We start from the raw sequence: 17,123 nt of genomic DNA on the forward strand, positions 1-17,123 counted from the left end.
ACGTCTCCTTACTTAGGCGGCTATATAATCTGGTGGAGTTGACTCGGCCAATCCTTATGCGCGATCTATGTCTGTTAGCGTGCCGATGTGATATATGTAATGCGGACCGATTTTGCGGAGAAGGCGCAAACGTCACAGCTAGCGTCCCCAGCAGCTGAGCAACTTTACCTGCACAGGCTACCGATTGAATTTACATTTCTTCTACAATAGTTTTGCGCCCGATCTTTATATGCTGTGCGCTGAACATTTGTGATGCAGTGGCTGTGAACTATCGGCGCCAAAATGACCTACTTGAGAAAAGTACCTGCTACCACTGTGCTAAAGCATTGCGGCCCTCGGTTACTCGGGGCAAGATTCAGATCGTCAAACATAGCGAGTGCTGTGCCTTACGAAACTCTTGAAAACAAGGAAGTGGAGACTCCTACCGCACTGCCTTCTTCAGCGGACGTCGTCATTATTGGTAAGGCGTTACCACACATTTTCACACGTTTCGTGCAAATAAGGCGCACAAATGTTTCAGATATGCGGATTCGGGGCTCAAGGACTATCTTTAATCGCCGTCGCTTCTTTTTAAATGAATGAAATGACTTGCAGTGTCACCGCATAATTGTCAGGGTACTTGTATTTAATGATGTGGATTAAAAGATATATCTATTTTTATGTGACCATGATGTGACCACTTCGCTTTGAAAAGCCAGCAAAGGTGTTCGGCCTGTTACGGAGTTTAACGTGGTTTAGCTGGTTTGTTTGCCTAAATCAGGCTGTCTGAAATGAAATTAAAGGCCGGGTGCTCTTGCCTTTTCCACATGACACTAAATGCCTGTAACTATACATGCATAAATGTATCGTTTAGAGCGCATCCATCTTTTGGAGGTGTTTGATGAAGTTACATATGTGATTACCAATTTTATGGTGGATGTGTGATTGAATATATGTGCAAAACGTTATGATAATCATTACAAAGAGTAGTGCATGCCCAGTGACCTCAGCTGGCATGAATTCAAAACAGTTTAATCCAGAAACAGGTGATTCCCTGCCATTGGTCATTTACAGAAGCCTCCATAAATCAGTGAAATATTCTAGAAATGCCAATTGTATTGTAGTTTGGCAACTTTTAATACGAGAAAAATTATGCAACCAGTATGCACAGGGCAAGGAGTTCAAGATTTTTGCTTGACATAACAGTTCCTTTGATACACTGTCAAACCTCATTGGAAGAAGGTCGCATCTGCCATGAAAGTAAATTAGTTATATCTGAAAATTTATATAAACATATCTTTGTAACATTGTGTAAGACAATTAAAATCATTCTTCATTTACTTTATGACCACCAATTTGTTATACCAGTTTTGTTATGTCAAGGTTTGCCTGTATGAATTCTAGTAAATGTTTCTTCGTAAAATTTGCTAAGTGCGTTTATGTCAAGATAGTTAGCAACACACACGTAGACCAGGTGCACATGTGAGGCATTTGCTTTTTTTCTTTTAATAAGTGCAACTCAGGGAAACGCAGTCGTTTGTTACTGTTGGTGTGATCTAAACTGCTGCAACAATTTTTCGTCAGTGTGGTTATGTCACAAAAATAGCTCAAACCTATGTTGAAGTTGAAATGTGCCTAGCCCACTATTGCCGGTATTCAAGAGGAAAGTTTTGATTTGGCACTCTTTCAGTAACTGTCCCATTTTGATTAGAAAAATTTTTTTCAGCGTGAATTGGATATTAACAAAAAGTGTAAATGGTGGTGCTTGAACGATATCGTAATTGTTTGCGACAAAGTTAACATCATCAATGTGCTTTTATCAGTACCATTTTCTGTTGCATGGGCAGATTCGTGATGATTAGATTTGTTGAGCATGCGGTTCTTCCTGGCAACAAGCACACCTGCCTTGAATGTTTGAAGGCTTTTCTGGTTCTTGCCATTTATTGAAAGCTTCTCAAAGGTAGCTTCAGCTCTTCTGAGCTTCTTCGTAGCTGAATTTATGCGGAGTCATATAAAATCACTTTTTCTTCGAGAAAAAGATTAGTCCCCAATGTCTTTGTTGCTGTTGTCTTCCATTTCAAATATACTGTCTTGGAGCGAAATACTGACTCATTATCGTAGCATGAAACTTGAGGAGGAAGACTAAAAGGCAAACAGGAACAGAAAAGATTGTCTCCTAGTCTTCCTGCCAAGTCGTTTCTGTAAGTACCAGCTCACCCAAGATAAAGTTATTGGGGAGAGAAAACAACAGCAAAGCAATCAGGTCACACATGAAGCAGATTAAATGCGATCATATTGGTTGTTCTGGTCACAAGGTGTTGATGCAGCAATCTTTCAATGTATCTGGCTCAGTTGTAGTCTAGCAGTTGTAGCGTTCGGCTCATTTTGGGTTCGAAACTGTTTTTTTTTTTGTGTCTCCACATTGCAATCAGGAATGAACCCACTTTGATTAGGAAGGTTTCTAAAATGAAAGCTTTATGTGCCTGTGAAATGTAGCCCAATATGAGGTTTTGAGGTTGGCTCTCTTAGAAAGAAAAACCCTTCATATATGTCCATCTTGGATATCTTAAGTTTTGAAAAGGACTTTTTTGTTAAATTGGTTCTTATATTGCCATCTTAAATTAGTTCTTACATAACTATATCTTACATTACTAATTAAATTGGTGCTGATATTATTATATCTTACATTACTAATTGGTGCTTACATTACAATGTTGCAAGTTTATCATACAGCAGACAAAGTTTTTTAGGTACACTTCACTGTGGTGCAAAGTACATTTTGTGAGAAAGGGAAGAACAAAGGAAAAAGTGAAGTGTCGACTACCAACTATTTATTGACACTCCAAGAAAAGGACAGGAAAAAGGACACTTTTCGTGATATAAACTGCTAGAGAGTTGTTGGAAAGCCTTCTGTGTCATAACGAAAGGGTCTGATTGTGTGAAGAATTGAACCTCTTTCTTAATATATGTGTCTTCATTGAACTTCATTCTGCTGTGTATTGATGCATTGATCACTTTGCTTAAAGTTGTTTGACGTGCCACTTTCCACAAGCCATACCAGAAGTGTATTGTTTGCTCAAAATGAATATTACTGAAACTATGTACTCTTCAGAAATGCATTTTCTTGATAACATGTTTTCTTGACAATGTCGCTTGACATCATACATTGGTTCTTTAAGAATGCACGGCAGAGTGAAGTGCACCTAGCAAATATCTTCTGAAAGCAGCAACAGCATATGCATTTGCCGTTATGATTTTGGCACGTGAAACACCACTATCAAATATTTAATTTATTTCAAATTTGTGCATACCAAGCTAAATAACTGCATAGCCATTTAAGATTCTGGCTGTAACAAACTCGGCATTCAAGTGCACTGATAATGTTCTGCTCACTTACATGTAAATGGTATCTTCCTTTTTGTGCGTGCTTAGGCGGTGGCATCATTGGCTGTAGTACACTCTATCACCTCACCAAGCTGGGCTGCAGTAATGTTGTACTGCTAGAGAAGGACCGTTTGACTGCAGGAACAACATGGCACACAGCAGGTTCGTTTGTCTTTGCCTTTGGAAATGTTAACTCTTCAAGGCACTTTGTACACATTTGTGTACACATCTGGTTTCTGCTTGTTGTTAGATAAAGCAAGGTACATTGAGCTTTGGAAGAATTGAACCTCTTTCTTAACATATGTGTCTTCATTTAACTTCATTCTGCTGTGTATTGATGCATTGATCACTTTGCTCAAAGTTGTTTGACGTGCCACTTTCTACAAGCAGAGGTGTATTGTTTGCTCAAAATGAATATTACTGAAAACAACGTTGCACTATACTTCTAGACTAAGATATCATTTGATTATAGTAAAATTAGAACATGTATGACATCAGGATAAATACATCTTTAAGTACAATTCAATGAAGATTAACTTCCGAAGAGCGCACTAGTAAGTGTTTATGACATTATTTTTGTTGCAATATACAACGCCTTGAAATTATGTTCTGTGAGTTTGATGCATTTACCGACAGTCCTTTATAAGTCATGCAAGAAAGGGTTAAAGGACACCTTGCTGAGCTACAGTGAATGTTTTCGTTGCGAGCTGTCCTCCAGGGATGGTCCTACCACAAACATTTAAAAAAACAGATTTAGGTACATGTGTTGAAAATTGGGCAACTTGGTCCGTCGTACTTAAACTGTTATAATGAATTACGAGAAGAAAAAAGAAACTGCTGAGCAGACCAACACAATAGGACAGAGCGCTCTGTCCTCTTGTGTCACTCTGCTCGACCATTTTTCTTTCTCGTAATGCTCTATACCAGTTCAATTTATTTACATGAAGGGGAGACAGAAGCCAATTTAAATCTTTCAAGTTTATCATGTTAGGAGCTTGACTACTTTGCCCAAAGCAGACTTTGTCTACCGGCGTTTTTAAGCTCATTCTTTTTTTGTCTTTTCATTATTTTGTCTGAGATGAGGGCTGATGGGACATTTTCATTTCAAGCCCCACCTGGGTTCACCTATCTTTTCTTTTATAATGGCACAGGGCATTTCTTGTGATTCTTTTTTTTTGCACACCCTGCTCTTAGTGGGAATTTCTGAATATCTGTAGGTAAAGTTGTGATAAAAATATTTTATTGCCTTCGTTGTATTGAAGTACCAAATGATGAACCTGCTACACAAATAAAGCTTGTATTGGTCTATTCTATCATGTGATAGACCTGACAGCCTATGTTAGTTTATTAGACTTCAACCAGATAGACCATGTGCACTAATAAAACAGATAGACTTTACCAGTCTATAGAATTATAAAGCAGTCAGCCTTATACACCGAACCTGTATAGGTATGTACAGTATCATAAGCATGCATATGCGTAGTTTTGAGCACTGTGTACAAAAGCAGTTCACAGCCACACAGTGAGCAACAGGGCATTATGCTCTGTTGTATGGCAATTTTCATATATTTTGTTCATGTGATTTTTTTGGCTTACTTATATGTGTTGAAAATATTTTCAGCTGTCACTTATTGCCACGTAATTGGCCTCCTGGGCCCCAGTCAAGCTCTTTGAATACAGCTTTTAGTCAGACTGTCTAATATTTCGTTAATTTTGAAAATAAAGAGAATGAATGAATGTAGAAATATGATTCAGAAGCTCTAAGTCATGTGAACATTAGGAGCACAAAGTAAAGTAATTAAATGTGCACACAGTGCACCAGCACAATAGTAGCATGAGCATAATCCAACGTTTTTAGATACTGTCAGTTGAAAAAGTCCGCTCCGGAGGTGGCACCAACTCGTATCCGCTCCGAGGGGCGGCGCCGGCGTAGCGTTGAGATTGAGCCACCACCGACTTCCCGCGGCAACGTTGAATGTTTTTTTTTTTTGAGGTCGCTTGCTCAGACGCAGTAGCGCGAGCTTGAACGTTAGATTTCGGTCATCGCAAATAGTATTTAACATGTTACACGACAATGAAGTATGCTTGAGTGAATTAGCAGTTTAACATAGTAAACATGCCGACCTGCGGCGGGCCGGGTTGTCGAAGTGGCTATGTCTCTGAAGAGAACACTTGCGATCGGCGGCACTTCTTCAAATACACAAATTACCCTGCAGTTCTCAAGGCCTGAACAGCTGCTATTCCACGAAAAGCCTTTCAGGTGGCAGTCAAGACATACATTTCTGACTTGCGTTTCGAATCCGAGGACCTAATCACTTGCTACTAGCACATTGTAAGGGGAAACCTAAAATTTCCATGTGGTAGGTGGACACTTAAGCCCGGTGTTGTTCCTCGAATTTTCCTGAATATTCCTGCATACTTATCTAAACCAGCAGCATCAAAGTGCAAAAGGAAACCACCGAAACTTAGAGAACCCGCGAAGTTCGAGGGCCGTGTGTCGGCAAGTGGTGGCGTTGTGTCGGGCATTAACATGAATAACAGCGATGTTGACAAAGCTACTGGCGTCCCCTCCGAACTTGAGTTGTGTCCAGAGGTAGCAACTTGGTTCTCTGCATTAGAAGACCAAATAATGTTCCAATCCTGGAATGCGTAGCTTCTCTAGGAAGTTATTTTTTTTTATTTCGCTCTTTGTGCTACGCTGGAAGCTTCAAAGCGAAGTCAGACAGAGGGTAGCACTATGAAACTGAGTGGCTGATTACTTGCCTGTTTCTTAAAATATTGAGCCCTGCTGCTGCTTATAGGTTGATGTCAAAGGTTAACATACTGCCTCGGCCGAAATCATCATGCCTTAAGGAAATAAATTATCAAGGGAATGCCTTGCGAATTGGTGTTCAAAAAGGTTTCACTCAGCAGCCTTGGTTTTTGTGCTGGAGGAAGACCGGTCATCAGATATTCCACTTGACTGGTAGAACCTTTTGAAAGCTGTGTTTTTTGATTTTCCAAATGTCCTTTTAACTTTTTCTCGAAAAACTGTTGCCCTAATAACCGTCTTTCTTAGTTGTTTAGTAGTTGAGCGTAGTTTCTGGTGAAATTTTGTTGGTTTTGTAGATTTCTTCTTTTTTTTTCTTCTACCGAGCTCACTGATTCTTCCTTGTGCTCTTGCACGGTGGGCATAAGTCTTTCCGGGACAGCCCGAAAGGGCTCCTCCACACATGCCGGATCTTCAAGGCTGATGTTGCGGTCGAAATCGAAGGGAATAAGTTTCTGTGACAGCCTGTGCATATCTTCAGGTGATCAACATAACTGAGAAAGGTTGATAGCATCTGCAAGCTCGTGAGTTTCAGCTGGCTTCCCAAACCATGTTTGCTATATGCGCACGAGGAAAAAAGCTTCCCTCTATAATTGAGGACAAAGGTGAATTCTTTTGTTACCACTCCTGCCTGGTCGATTTCAACAATGCCTCTGTTTTAAACAACTTTGAAAAAAATAAAGAACTCCTTCCTTGATAAGCTCGACATTCCTGCAATGGAACTTCCTTTGGTCTTGTACTGCAGGCAACCAAGTTGCTACTTCTGGTCGTAACTCTGGATCGGAGGGGACGCTAGTAGGTTCGTCAACATCGCTGTACTCCATGGTAACTAACGTCAGGCATATCGCCTCCAATTGCCGACACACGGCCCTGGAAATTCACTGTTTCTTCTAGTTTCGAGGGTTCCCTTTTGCGCTTTACTGCCACTGATTTAGGCAGGTGTGCAGAAATATTCGGAAAAGTTTGAGAAACAGCATCGGGCTCAAGTGCCAACCTTCCATGTGGAATTTTGACAGCGTTTCCGCCTACTATGTGCTCACAGCAAGGGATTAGGTCCTCGGATTCAAAATGTAGGTCTTGACTATCACCTGGAAGGCTCCTTGTGGAAAAGCAGCTGTCCAGGCCTTGAGAACTGTATGGTTATTTGGAGTTTGAAGAAGTGCCGCTGATCGCAAGTGTTTGCCTCGGAGGCATGGCAACTTGACAGCCCTGCACGCTACAGGTCGGCATCTTTACTATTCTACTGCTAATTCACTCAAGCATGCTTGATCGTCATATCACGTGTGAAATACGAATTGCGAAAGAGTTTTTTCAAATAAAAGGTATTTAAATAGTGGCTATATGTCATTTACTGTAGTGCATTCTATTTTTTCTTAATTTACTCTTCCATCAGTTTGGAAGCCCTTCTCCTAACTCCTCGTATAATTTCAGCTACAATCCAAGGAATATTTGTGTATGAAATGCATCTTCACATAAAGATCATACCATTTATGTCAGCTGGGTCACCTCTGAGGCTTGCAAACTCACCGATATAAAGCACAGCAGGATTGAGGTGCTCATTCGCGCAAGACTGCCCATGTGGCCTGTATATTTTTCCTTAGCTGTTCAAAAAGAATCATAATCATTTCTAAATATATTCTTACACGAAATTTATACGATGTGTAATTACAACAGGCTCGTTCATTTGGAATTGTCCTCAACCTGAAGGCGCAGATAAACCCTATTTATTGCAGAGGTGCAGGTAGAATTTTTTTTCAGGGGGTAAAGGCACCATTTTGGTCTTAAGAGGTTGCTGGACAGGCAAGTGTGGTCGAGTGTCACTTTTTGCTTTGTAAATAATAGCGGAAAGATTTGGGGGGGGGGGGGGGGGAAGAACGGCACAGGCTCGGTGTGCCATCCCCTGCCCACCCCACTGATTCCTTGCAGGCACAGAATCAATCATGCAATCATTAGGTACAGGCGCGGCCCTTATCTGTCACTAAGTAGTATTCATTCGTCCCTCATTTAGGTGCTTTAGCTAAAATCCGCGTATTTGGAAACGAATTTCTCGCTGTTTCGCATCCAGAGGTAGCAGACGACGCTTCTTCGCTAATCCCAAAGCGTCAGCAGCGTCGCCGCTGCGCGGAATACGGAAGGGGGCTGCTCCTTGCCGCTGTAACCGCGTGCGCTTACCCAACTGACAGTATCTAGAAACTTTGGCATAATCTAGACTCGAAACATACAATAAAATGTATGTTGCATTCTTATGCATATGAATAAAGTAGTGTCATCACTAATAAGTTCATAATTGTCATTAATAAAACAGTGCCAATGAATATGCATTTAAAATAATTCATACTAAAGCTCTGTGTAGCAGAAATTCACTTTTCAGATGGAATTTATTTTCCCATATGCTTTCTGCATATAGCTGTCAGACTCTCTTCTTCACACGACAAAATCTACCTTTTCTGCAAATTTTTTTCATTTTTAATTGTTCTTTTAAGATTTAATACACTGTTCTTGCACATGTCATCCACTGTGTTAGTTTCTTTTCCATGTTCTGTAAGTATCACTCGACACTTTCCACAGCAAGTATTTTGCGAAACATTTAGCGCAGTTATTAAAGCAAGTGGCTAAAGCATGCCAAGGCATTTTTTTCCACATTTGTGCTAGGCTGCACTAATGTGTTTTGACAGCCTTGTGTGCATAGAGAAGGTGCTGGCTTATTGCAAACTGCACTTCAGAAAGTGGCAATGCACCCCTGCATGTTTTTACCCCATAAAGCTGCGGCACCTATTGTGTTTTCAGCATATTTTGTTGTACTTGAGAAGTTACAGCGAGTAAAAAACATGGCAAAAAGAACTACTGTGTATAAATTTAGACTGTGTGTACTATTAAACTGGGTGCCTTTTTTTGGGCTAAAAATGGCTTATTTTTAAGTAAGCAAAGTGAAGAAAAATTTGTTGGCATATTGGTTAAAAGTGTATTGTGTCACAAGACTGCTTTCTACTCATGTCAGGGCTCATATGGAGGCTGCGACCAAATGACACAGACATCCAGATTCTGAATCATACTCGCCATCTTCTCATGAATGTGCTAGAAGCAGAGACTGGTGTTCATCCTGGATTTATCAATAATGGTGGCCTTTTTATAGCTAATTCAAAGGAGCGCCTTGATGAGTACAAGCGTCTAATGACGGTGGGTGACTTTAGTCTGTTAAGTTGCAAGTAGCTCATTGTTGTTTTTCAGGGTTGAAAATGAGCTGAAGGGTGTATACTGTTGCATTTAAATGACCTGGGGAGTACAACTACTTAGAACAAAGAAAAAACAAAAACCAGGGAACTTGATATTTTAGTGCAGTAATGCTCGTGAAGCCAACAGACGTGGAGCCAATAATTAAATTTACTTGAGACAAGTAAATTGAATTGGTGAAAATCGGCTATCAGTCAAACAATGTGCTGAACTTAATAACTATCATTGTTGAAGCAGTGACAATAACATTATCATTACAGAAAAATGGAAGCTGTAGGAAAGATTGTTTTGTTAGCACAGGAAAGCAGATTCTCCACCTCCATGTGGCATATGCAGGGCTCTACCACTCGAGCCATGGCAACTGCTGTCCTCTTGTTTATTGGGTATTTATGTACCGTTACGCATTACTAGGGCCTCTAACTTTATGTGGTGGAAAATTTGGAATTCTGCAATTTCAGCTAGAAAAACCTGCAAAATTTCATAGCAAGCCTAAACTTCACAAAATTTTGTGGCAATATTTAACGAATAGAACACATATGCAACAATTTATTTATCACACTTTCAGGCTTGAAATATGCCTGCAATAATTACATTTGGAGAAAGCTGTCGAGGCGTACCATCAGATGATGCTTAGTGCTATCTTCACCTCGAGAGTGACGCTAGTGGGACACAGTGTCACTATTGCAACTAAATGACCTCTCTTCATCAAAAGAGCTGATTGTTATTGCCTAGTACTTGGGGCAAATTACTAAAGGTTTGGAGTAAGTTGTTACATCCCTGCCCAGAAAGCCAGGACATCAAAATTTGCTCCTGGATTTAGTTGCTTCGGAAACAAATGGAACCAACTCCCTGTCACAGGTCTTTAGTTCTTGGCCGGTCTTCAGATAAATCTATCATTCATCAGTGAGAAGTAGCAATTTGTCTTCAAGTCGAGGTACGCCTGCCAGCTCCGTCCTCTTCTTTGAAAGGCACCAGACTTGCAGAGGATCCGAGCACCTAACGTCCTGTGAGAATTGCCAGGTATTAGACTTCGTAGAGTATACTATTACTTTGTGAGTGGCTTTAATTGTTGCAGCCTTCATTTTACTTACAATCTGACGTGGTCCTCGTTTTGTGCAACATCTTCTATCTTCATTTATGTTGCTAAGTCCTCTTTTGCAGCTGCTTCGAGGTATTCCCAAAGTGTAAACAAAGCATTGTAGACTTTGTGACAGGCTACGCGCTGGCCCTCTGCTGCTTTCAGCAAGCTTGAGACTTTTTTCTTTCCCAAATACTGCTATGCATTTAAGCTCAGTTGAGTCTTCACTAAGCAGTTTCAGAAGAGAATCAACACGTTCTGCTTCTTCATACTTCTTGTAGACTTGCCTAAGCACATGTGCAAATGCCGTTCTTTTCGGTTCAAAGGAAGTGGAGACAAACTTGAATAGTAGCAGGATTTGACTTCCTGTAGAATGCAAGTGATAATTTGTAGAATATATATGTTAAGTTATAAAATTTATTATACTCAAAGCACATAAGCCGGTACAACAAGCTTTTAAACTTAAAAAAAAATATAGATGTGAGGGTAATATGTTCATTTAATCTTTAAGTGAGGCTTCGCAACAGTGTGGCATTCTTTTTTTTTTTTTGGTAAAGTGTTTTCATGGTAAACCACCTTTACAGGGGGTTACATACAGATTAATATGCATCTTTTCGTTATTTTTGACTACGTTGAAATTTTTGATAATTTAATTTTGAATGGAAACAAATGCAAATACTTTAATATTCATCCAATTAGTCAAAGTACTCGAATATTCACACAAGCCTAGACTTTTGACATTTAAAAAGAAAGAAAATCTAGGATTTTTCACGAAATGTACCTTTTTTTGCACATTACTGCGAGAAGACGTCGATTTTACAATTTTTCACGGAATCGCAGAAAGCTAGGGGTCTTATGCATAACCTATTTCTGCAAATATCGGCCATCACAATGCCTTTGGCATCGCAGTATATGTGGAAGAACGTCAGTTCAACCACCAGAACTATATAGTGCAAATGTGGCCTGTAAGAAGTACTGATATTACAAAACATGTTTCTGCCCCCCCCCCCCCCTTTTTTTTTCATTTGGATCACTACTGACTTTGTACAAGACTTTTTCATACCTAATGAACTGATGGTAGTGGTTACCTGGCATCATAAACTACTATAAGGAATGGACTTATTTTATTTCCCATTCTTTATTTTGACAGATAGGCAAAGCTTTTGGTATTGAATCTTATGTCCTGAGTCCTAAAGACACTAAGAAGCTGTACCCACTTATGAATGTCGATGACCTGTATGGAACGTTGTATAGCCCTGGTGATGGTACTGTGGACCCTGCTGGGTTCTGCACAGCTCTTACAAGGGCAGCCACTGCTACCGGAGCAAAGGTCAGTAATTGTGCTCAACTTGGTTGAAGATTATTTAAGACTGAGTCTTCACCATGCTTGTGGTTTCTTACCACAGGTGATTGAGAAGTGCCCTTTGGTAGGAGTGGAAACGAGCGAGGATGACTTTGGAACAAGGCGTGTGTCTGGTGTCCAGACTGTGGCTGGAACAATCAAAACCAAAGCCCTCGTCAACTGCACAGGTGTGAAGTTTCAGAGGTTGATAAATAAATTTAGGATTTGTTCCTATAAGAACTGCCTTGGAGGCCTGGACAATCCAACAAACAGTAAATTCAGAGTACGGCAGTTGGTCACCTCTAGCTGCCTTTTTTTTAGCACTTTTTTTTCATCTTTCTGTTTCAGCTGTCTGTCATTAGCCGTTGATAGCCTTGAGTTCCATGATGTCTTGCATTAAGTACGTGTGGCTAGCTTCTTTTGGTGAGGTACATAATTTAACACGGACTATACTTAATTTATGTTTGTTTATGCACTTGGCACATCCAGCACAACTGTTAGTCATGAAACTGTAAGTGCACATAGCTTTCAAGCGATGCTTGTATTGACTGAGCTTTGAAGCTGGCGATGGTGGTGTTTCGAGAAATCCAGGTGACACACTCACCCAAAAACCCTCCTGGTCCACAGCTGGCGTGCACCATAGAAATAATAAATATAAATAAATAAATTTTATTTTTAGGGCTGGGGTTTGTATCTAGGTCCACCCAGACTGAAAGCAAGTACATTGACCGTTAGGCCACGCTTTCATGCTTACCCAATGTGATCTGAACTGAGGCATACGAATAGGCTCCACTGATGATGCGAAAACCAATTGGGAAACAGTATACTTGCTTTGGCTGTTTTATTGAAATGTTTCATGTTGAAAGACTGAAGGCAATCTGCTGGACAACGTGTTTGGTTGATATAAGGAATCACACAATTCAGGAAAACTTTAACTTTGAGGAAACTGAATTGCTTACTACATTTTTATGGTTGCATGATGGTCTTTTTGTCGGGCTATTCTATAAAGGCTGAGAAACACTTGAAGAAACATGAAAGACGCCACGCTGATTCAGTCCAGAAACAGCATTCTAGGGACGGTCGCTGCCTTTAATAAAATTGAACATTTTTATTAGAAGGAAGCATTGCCCACTGCAAAAAAAAAAAAAAAAGAAACAAAATAAAAAAAAATAAAAACAGTAGGTCAGGTATGCCTATGTCAAGCTTTGCTTGCCCCCAATTGCCCTGACAGAAGAAGGGCTTTGGAATTTTCGGATAGTTTTTATTTGCATCCTGTACTGTGTGGTTCATGGACATCGTTGATGCTCACGTGCCTCACATCTGGGATGGCTTCATTAGTAGTTTTCTGGTTGCATTGGGCATTGCTGTGAAGGAATTTGAACGGGAAACTTGTAGACGGGTACAAACTGCAGAGCCTATAATGAACTTGGGTGAATTAGATTTTTTAGCTCAAGAACCACTAAAACCTGTGTTTTCTTATAATAAGCCAATTTCCTTTTATTTCACATTTAATTGTTGTTTTGATGCAACAATGATGGTGCAAAACAAAAACAAAATTTTGTTATTGTCAAAGGTCTTGTAGATGAGTTTTTAATGTAATGTACCATACATACCATATTTATGAATGTTATAGATGATATCCTGTAACAATCTGGTTGCTCTGGGAACTCTTTCAGAAATTTCTTGTTAGTATACCTGGAGCTTTTTTTTTTTTTTCAGAAATAGTACTGTTCAAACAGAGAGCACATAAGAGATTGAACTTGTAGGTGAAGCATTTAATTAGGCAGTGTATTAAGGTCTCTGCTCTTTCTAAGCATGAATCCTGTGTAACAAGGTACATGGGATCTAATGTCTTGTAATTTGCTGAGACACCAGCACATGAAATCTGTGTTGTTTTACATGCTGGTTACTGGCATGGATTTTGTTGGCAGAGGAAGGGTGGCTGTTCACCTTGAGCAGGGACATTTTGAGCATATCAAGTTGCAAAATATTGGTGTGAGAAACGTCGTTTACAGTCCACCGAGTCTGTGCTGTTATTTTATCTGTAGCACTACTGCCGATGCTGTAGACGTTGGAGCAGCAAAACGATTAGGGCTATCACACTTGTACAGTAAAAGCTCATTAATTCAAACTCGACAAAAACTATAAAATTGTTTCAATTAAGTGGATTTCGAATTAGCGAGCAGGTGCTAGAATTAACAGGCATTGTGTCACACTTTGAGGAAAGTACCCAGAGAGGACTCTTTCCTGCAAATTAGTCGATTTTACATGTTCACGGCTGATAATTTGTGTCGAAGTGTGTTGGAGAATGGAATAAGCTTTCTGAAAAACAAGTATGTTGTGCAAATGAAGACTTATTTGTATCACTCTTGTACCCCCCCCGGCTGTAATGCCTAAGGGCGATGCCGGGTAACTTTTGAATAAAGAATATAAAAAATTAAGTTCATGCTCTGCCAGTGAACAGAATTAAGTCATCAGTCAGCGATACGCCAGACACAAGCAGTGATTTGCATTCACATGAACAGCGAGCCTGATTCCAAAATATACAAAACTATTTGTGCTGCAAAACACGTCTATATACATCGCAAAATTAACGCAATAAAAATTTAAAGCCTTTCTTAGTTCTTTTAGAACAATATCGAAATTGCCCAAGGTGGCACGGCTAAAGGAAAACATTGCCTTACTGAGCCAAGCCACCCATAGAGCAGTAGTACCAGGCACACGTCATTATAAACCACAACGTAAACATGTAAATCAATCTCTTCCCTTATTTTACCCAGACAAAAGTACTGTGTAACTTGGGTCATCATGCTGGGCCGCTTTGTGCGAGGAGGGACGAAAGCCAGGTGTTCCCAGTTCGAATTAACTGTTGTTCATATGAATGTGTTTGAAATAATAAGAGTAGTACCTGATAGACATACATAGGGGTGTGCATGCCGTGACCAGGGCATCAGTTCGAATAAACTGTAAGTTCGAATTAAAGAGCCTTTACTGTATTACTTGACATTCATTGCACCATGAAGCATAAAACCTTGAAGCAGTGGTGAGAGATGTCCTGTGTCATGTGTATTACCAGCATGTGATCGCAGCAGTCACTCTTTCAATGGTTATCGAATGCTCCAGAATACATAAAAACAGAGAGCTCTCTCTTGGTGGTAGAGTTTGCAGCTACAGAATGTATGAATTAGTACTAAGGGAGTGCGAATGTTCGAGTTTTGAATTCAAATTGAATGACACCTAACCGAATAATCTGATTCGTTTTTCAAATAGCTAGGACTTGAGGTTTCCAATAATTCAACAGGACGAATATCTAAAATGTGACAAAGGGCAATCAATAATGCAACTTGGTTAAAGTGGGTTGGCTGAAACTAAAGCTAACATCGTTGCAGTAGGCCTTTGATTACAAATTTCTCGATATCCTGGTTCAAAATCAAGCATACATTCATTTTAAAAGATATTGTGGCATTTCCGCATGTCATGGCTCCAGCAAAGAAGGTCCGGAAACACTCTGAGAGACTGTGAAACTGCTAGCATCAAAAAAACAAAAAGAAAAATCCAGCGCACTAAGCTCAGACCTTATATACAAAAGGATAAAAAGTACATTGAACAATGAGTTGTACGTTAATGAGCCCCTGATCCCCAAAAAGGATGATCTTATTAAGATACTAGAAAGAGCACGAAGCTGCACTTTATCTAGGTATCACCGAAATTGCTGTGTGATACGGTCCCACGAATGTTGCTGAAGTGTCTGATGAGCGCATGTTTTAACTTCAGGAAACGCCGTAAAATCACAATGAGATAGCTTGATGCCAGTTTGTTTGGAACAGCTTGTGTTTCCGCATGACAATTTGTAGTCTTTCGGTAACAGTCACTCACCGCGTGATGCGCTCGAGGACATGAGCAGATTCTTTTTTTTTCGTTCTTTATTTCCACTTTTCACTAAATCTTTTCTATTCCCTATTCGATATTTTTGGCAGCTATTTGGCCCTATTTGATTCAAATTCTATTCAAGGAGACATTTCACTAATTGCACACCGCCAATTGTTACGAGAGTGACAGACGTAATGATACTCCCGTGTGCTACCCTGCAGGAGCCTGGGCGCCAGCGATTGGTGCCATGGTGGGTGTGCCAGTACCCCTGGTTGCCATGAAGCATGCCTACGTGGTCACGAACCGTATTGAGGGTATTCAGAACATGCCAAATGTTCGGGATCATGACCTTTCTCTTTACCTTCGCCTGCAGGGAGATGCCCTCTCAGTTGGAGGCTACGAGCCCAACCCAATCTTTATCGATCAGGTGAGCAGCTCTCTCGTGGTTGTAGGTACAGTTCAAAACTGTCCGTGTTTCATCCATAGAGCTGCCTTTTCGAGGTATCGCCAAGCGACAGTTATTTCTTTTGGCCATGATGTGCGTTTCGTGTGCACCCTGAGAGGGTACATTAAAAAAAAATATATATACTTCTGATTGGTGTAGTTGGTTCTAACGTGTTAATATACTATCAGTAAAATTTACTCTCATTATGCACTCTTATGAAGGACATCAACAGTGAACCAACAAGTGATGTCTCAGGTGCCCGCAGTTTAGTATTGTGAAAACTTGCGCAAATTGGTGAAGCATGGTGAACCACGTGCAATTATCAATCAATGTCTCCTATTGGGACTGAAGCTCATGGCAGTGTAAAATTAATTGACACGCTTAGAGTGTTCTGTGCTTATGGTGTTGATGATATAAATCCAAGATTTCTTAAAAAGAAACTGAACATAGCTAATCTCTTTTTTTCTCGTGCGAAATAATTAAACAGTCTTCAAATGAAGGTGTGGTGCCACATGTTTAAGAGGCGAAGGTGGTTCAACTATGTAAGGTTGGAAAGAAACATATGTCACTAAGTACAGACTTATTTCACTTACTCGTAAACCTTGCGAACTTTTGGAGCACGTAATATTGTCTAACTTAGTCAGATTTCGTCGATTAAACTCATTCTTTTATTTGTCGCAGCATGGATGTAGAGAATAACTCTCATGTGAAACGCCATTGCTCTGTTTTACCCATTCTTTACATGCCATTCTGAATTAAGGTTCCTGGGTTGATTGCATTTTTTTTAGATTTTTCAAAGGTTTTTGACAAGGTTAATCACCACCTACTACCCTACAACCTTAGGACTGATGGCAGTATTGCTATTTGGATTGAGTTGTTTTTAACTATTTGCTCACAATATGTTATTGCCAATAATTACAGCTTACCTTCTTCCTCTGTCACTTTGATGTGCCCCAGGACTATGTGTTTGACCCTTTGCTTTTAT

At 40.0% G+C, this 17,123-nt stretch overlaps 1 protein-coding gene and 1 pseudogene across 2 annotated transcripts in view; one reads left to right on the forward strand and one right to left on the reverse strand.

Annotated features, from left to right (window-relative positions):
• The window catches only part of Sardh (Sarcosine dehydrogenase), a 168,515-nt gene that overhangs the window by 525 nt on the left and 150,867 nt on the right, over positions 1 to 17,123 (forward strand). For both annotated transcript variants that reach the window (XM_037413481.2, XM_037413480.2), the window contains exons 2-7: positions 259 to 460; positions 3,412 to 3,525; positions 9,171 to 9,349; positions 11,632 to 11,811; positions 11,888 to 12,011; positions 15,915 to 16,120. In XM_037413481.2, the coding sequence (XP_037269378.2) occupies positions 283 to 460; positions 3,412 to 3,525; positions 9,171 to 9,349; positions 11,632 to 11,811; positions 11,888 to 12,011; positions 15,915 to 16,120 (981 nt within the window). In that variant the 5' untranslated portion in view covers positions 259 to 282. The remainder of the gene's footprint in view (positions 1 to 258; positions 461 to 3,411; positions 3,526 to 9,170; positions 9,350 to 11,631; positions 11,812 to 11,887; positions 12,012 to 15,914; positions 16,121 to 17,123) is intronic.
• Positions 9,891 to 10,878, reverse strand: LOC142777019 (uncharacterized; annotated as a pseudogene).

This window comes from Rhipicephalus microplus, chromosome X (assembly GCF_043290135.1).
Source record: "Rhipicephalus microplus isolate Deutch F79 chromosome X, USDA_Rmic, whole genome shotgun sequence".
Taxonomy (NCBI): Eukaryota; Metazoa; Arthropoda; class Arachnida; order Ixodida; family Ixodidae; genus Rhipicephalus; species Rhipicephalus microplus.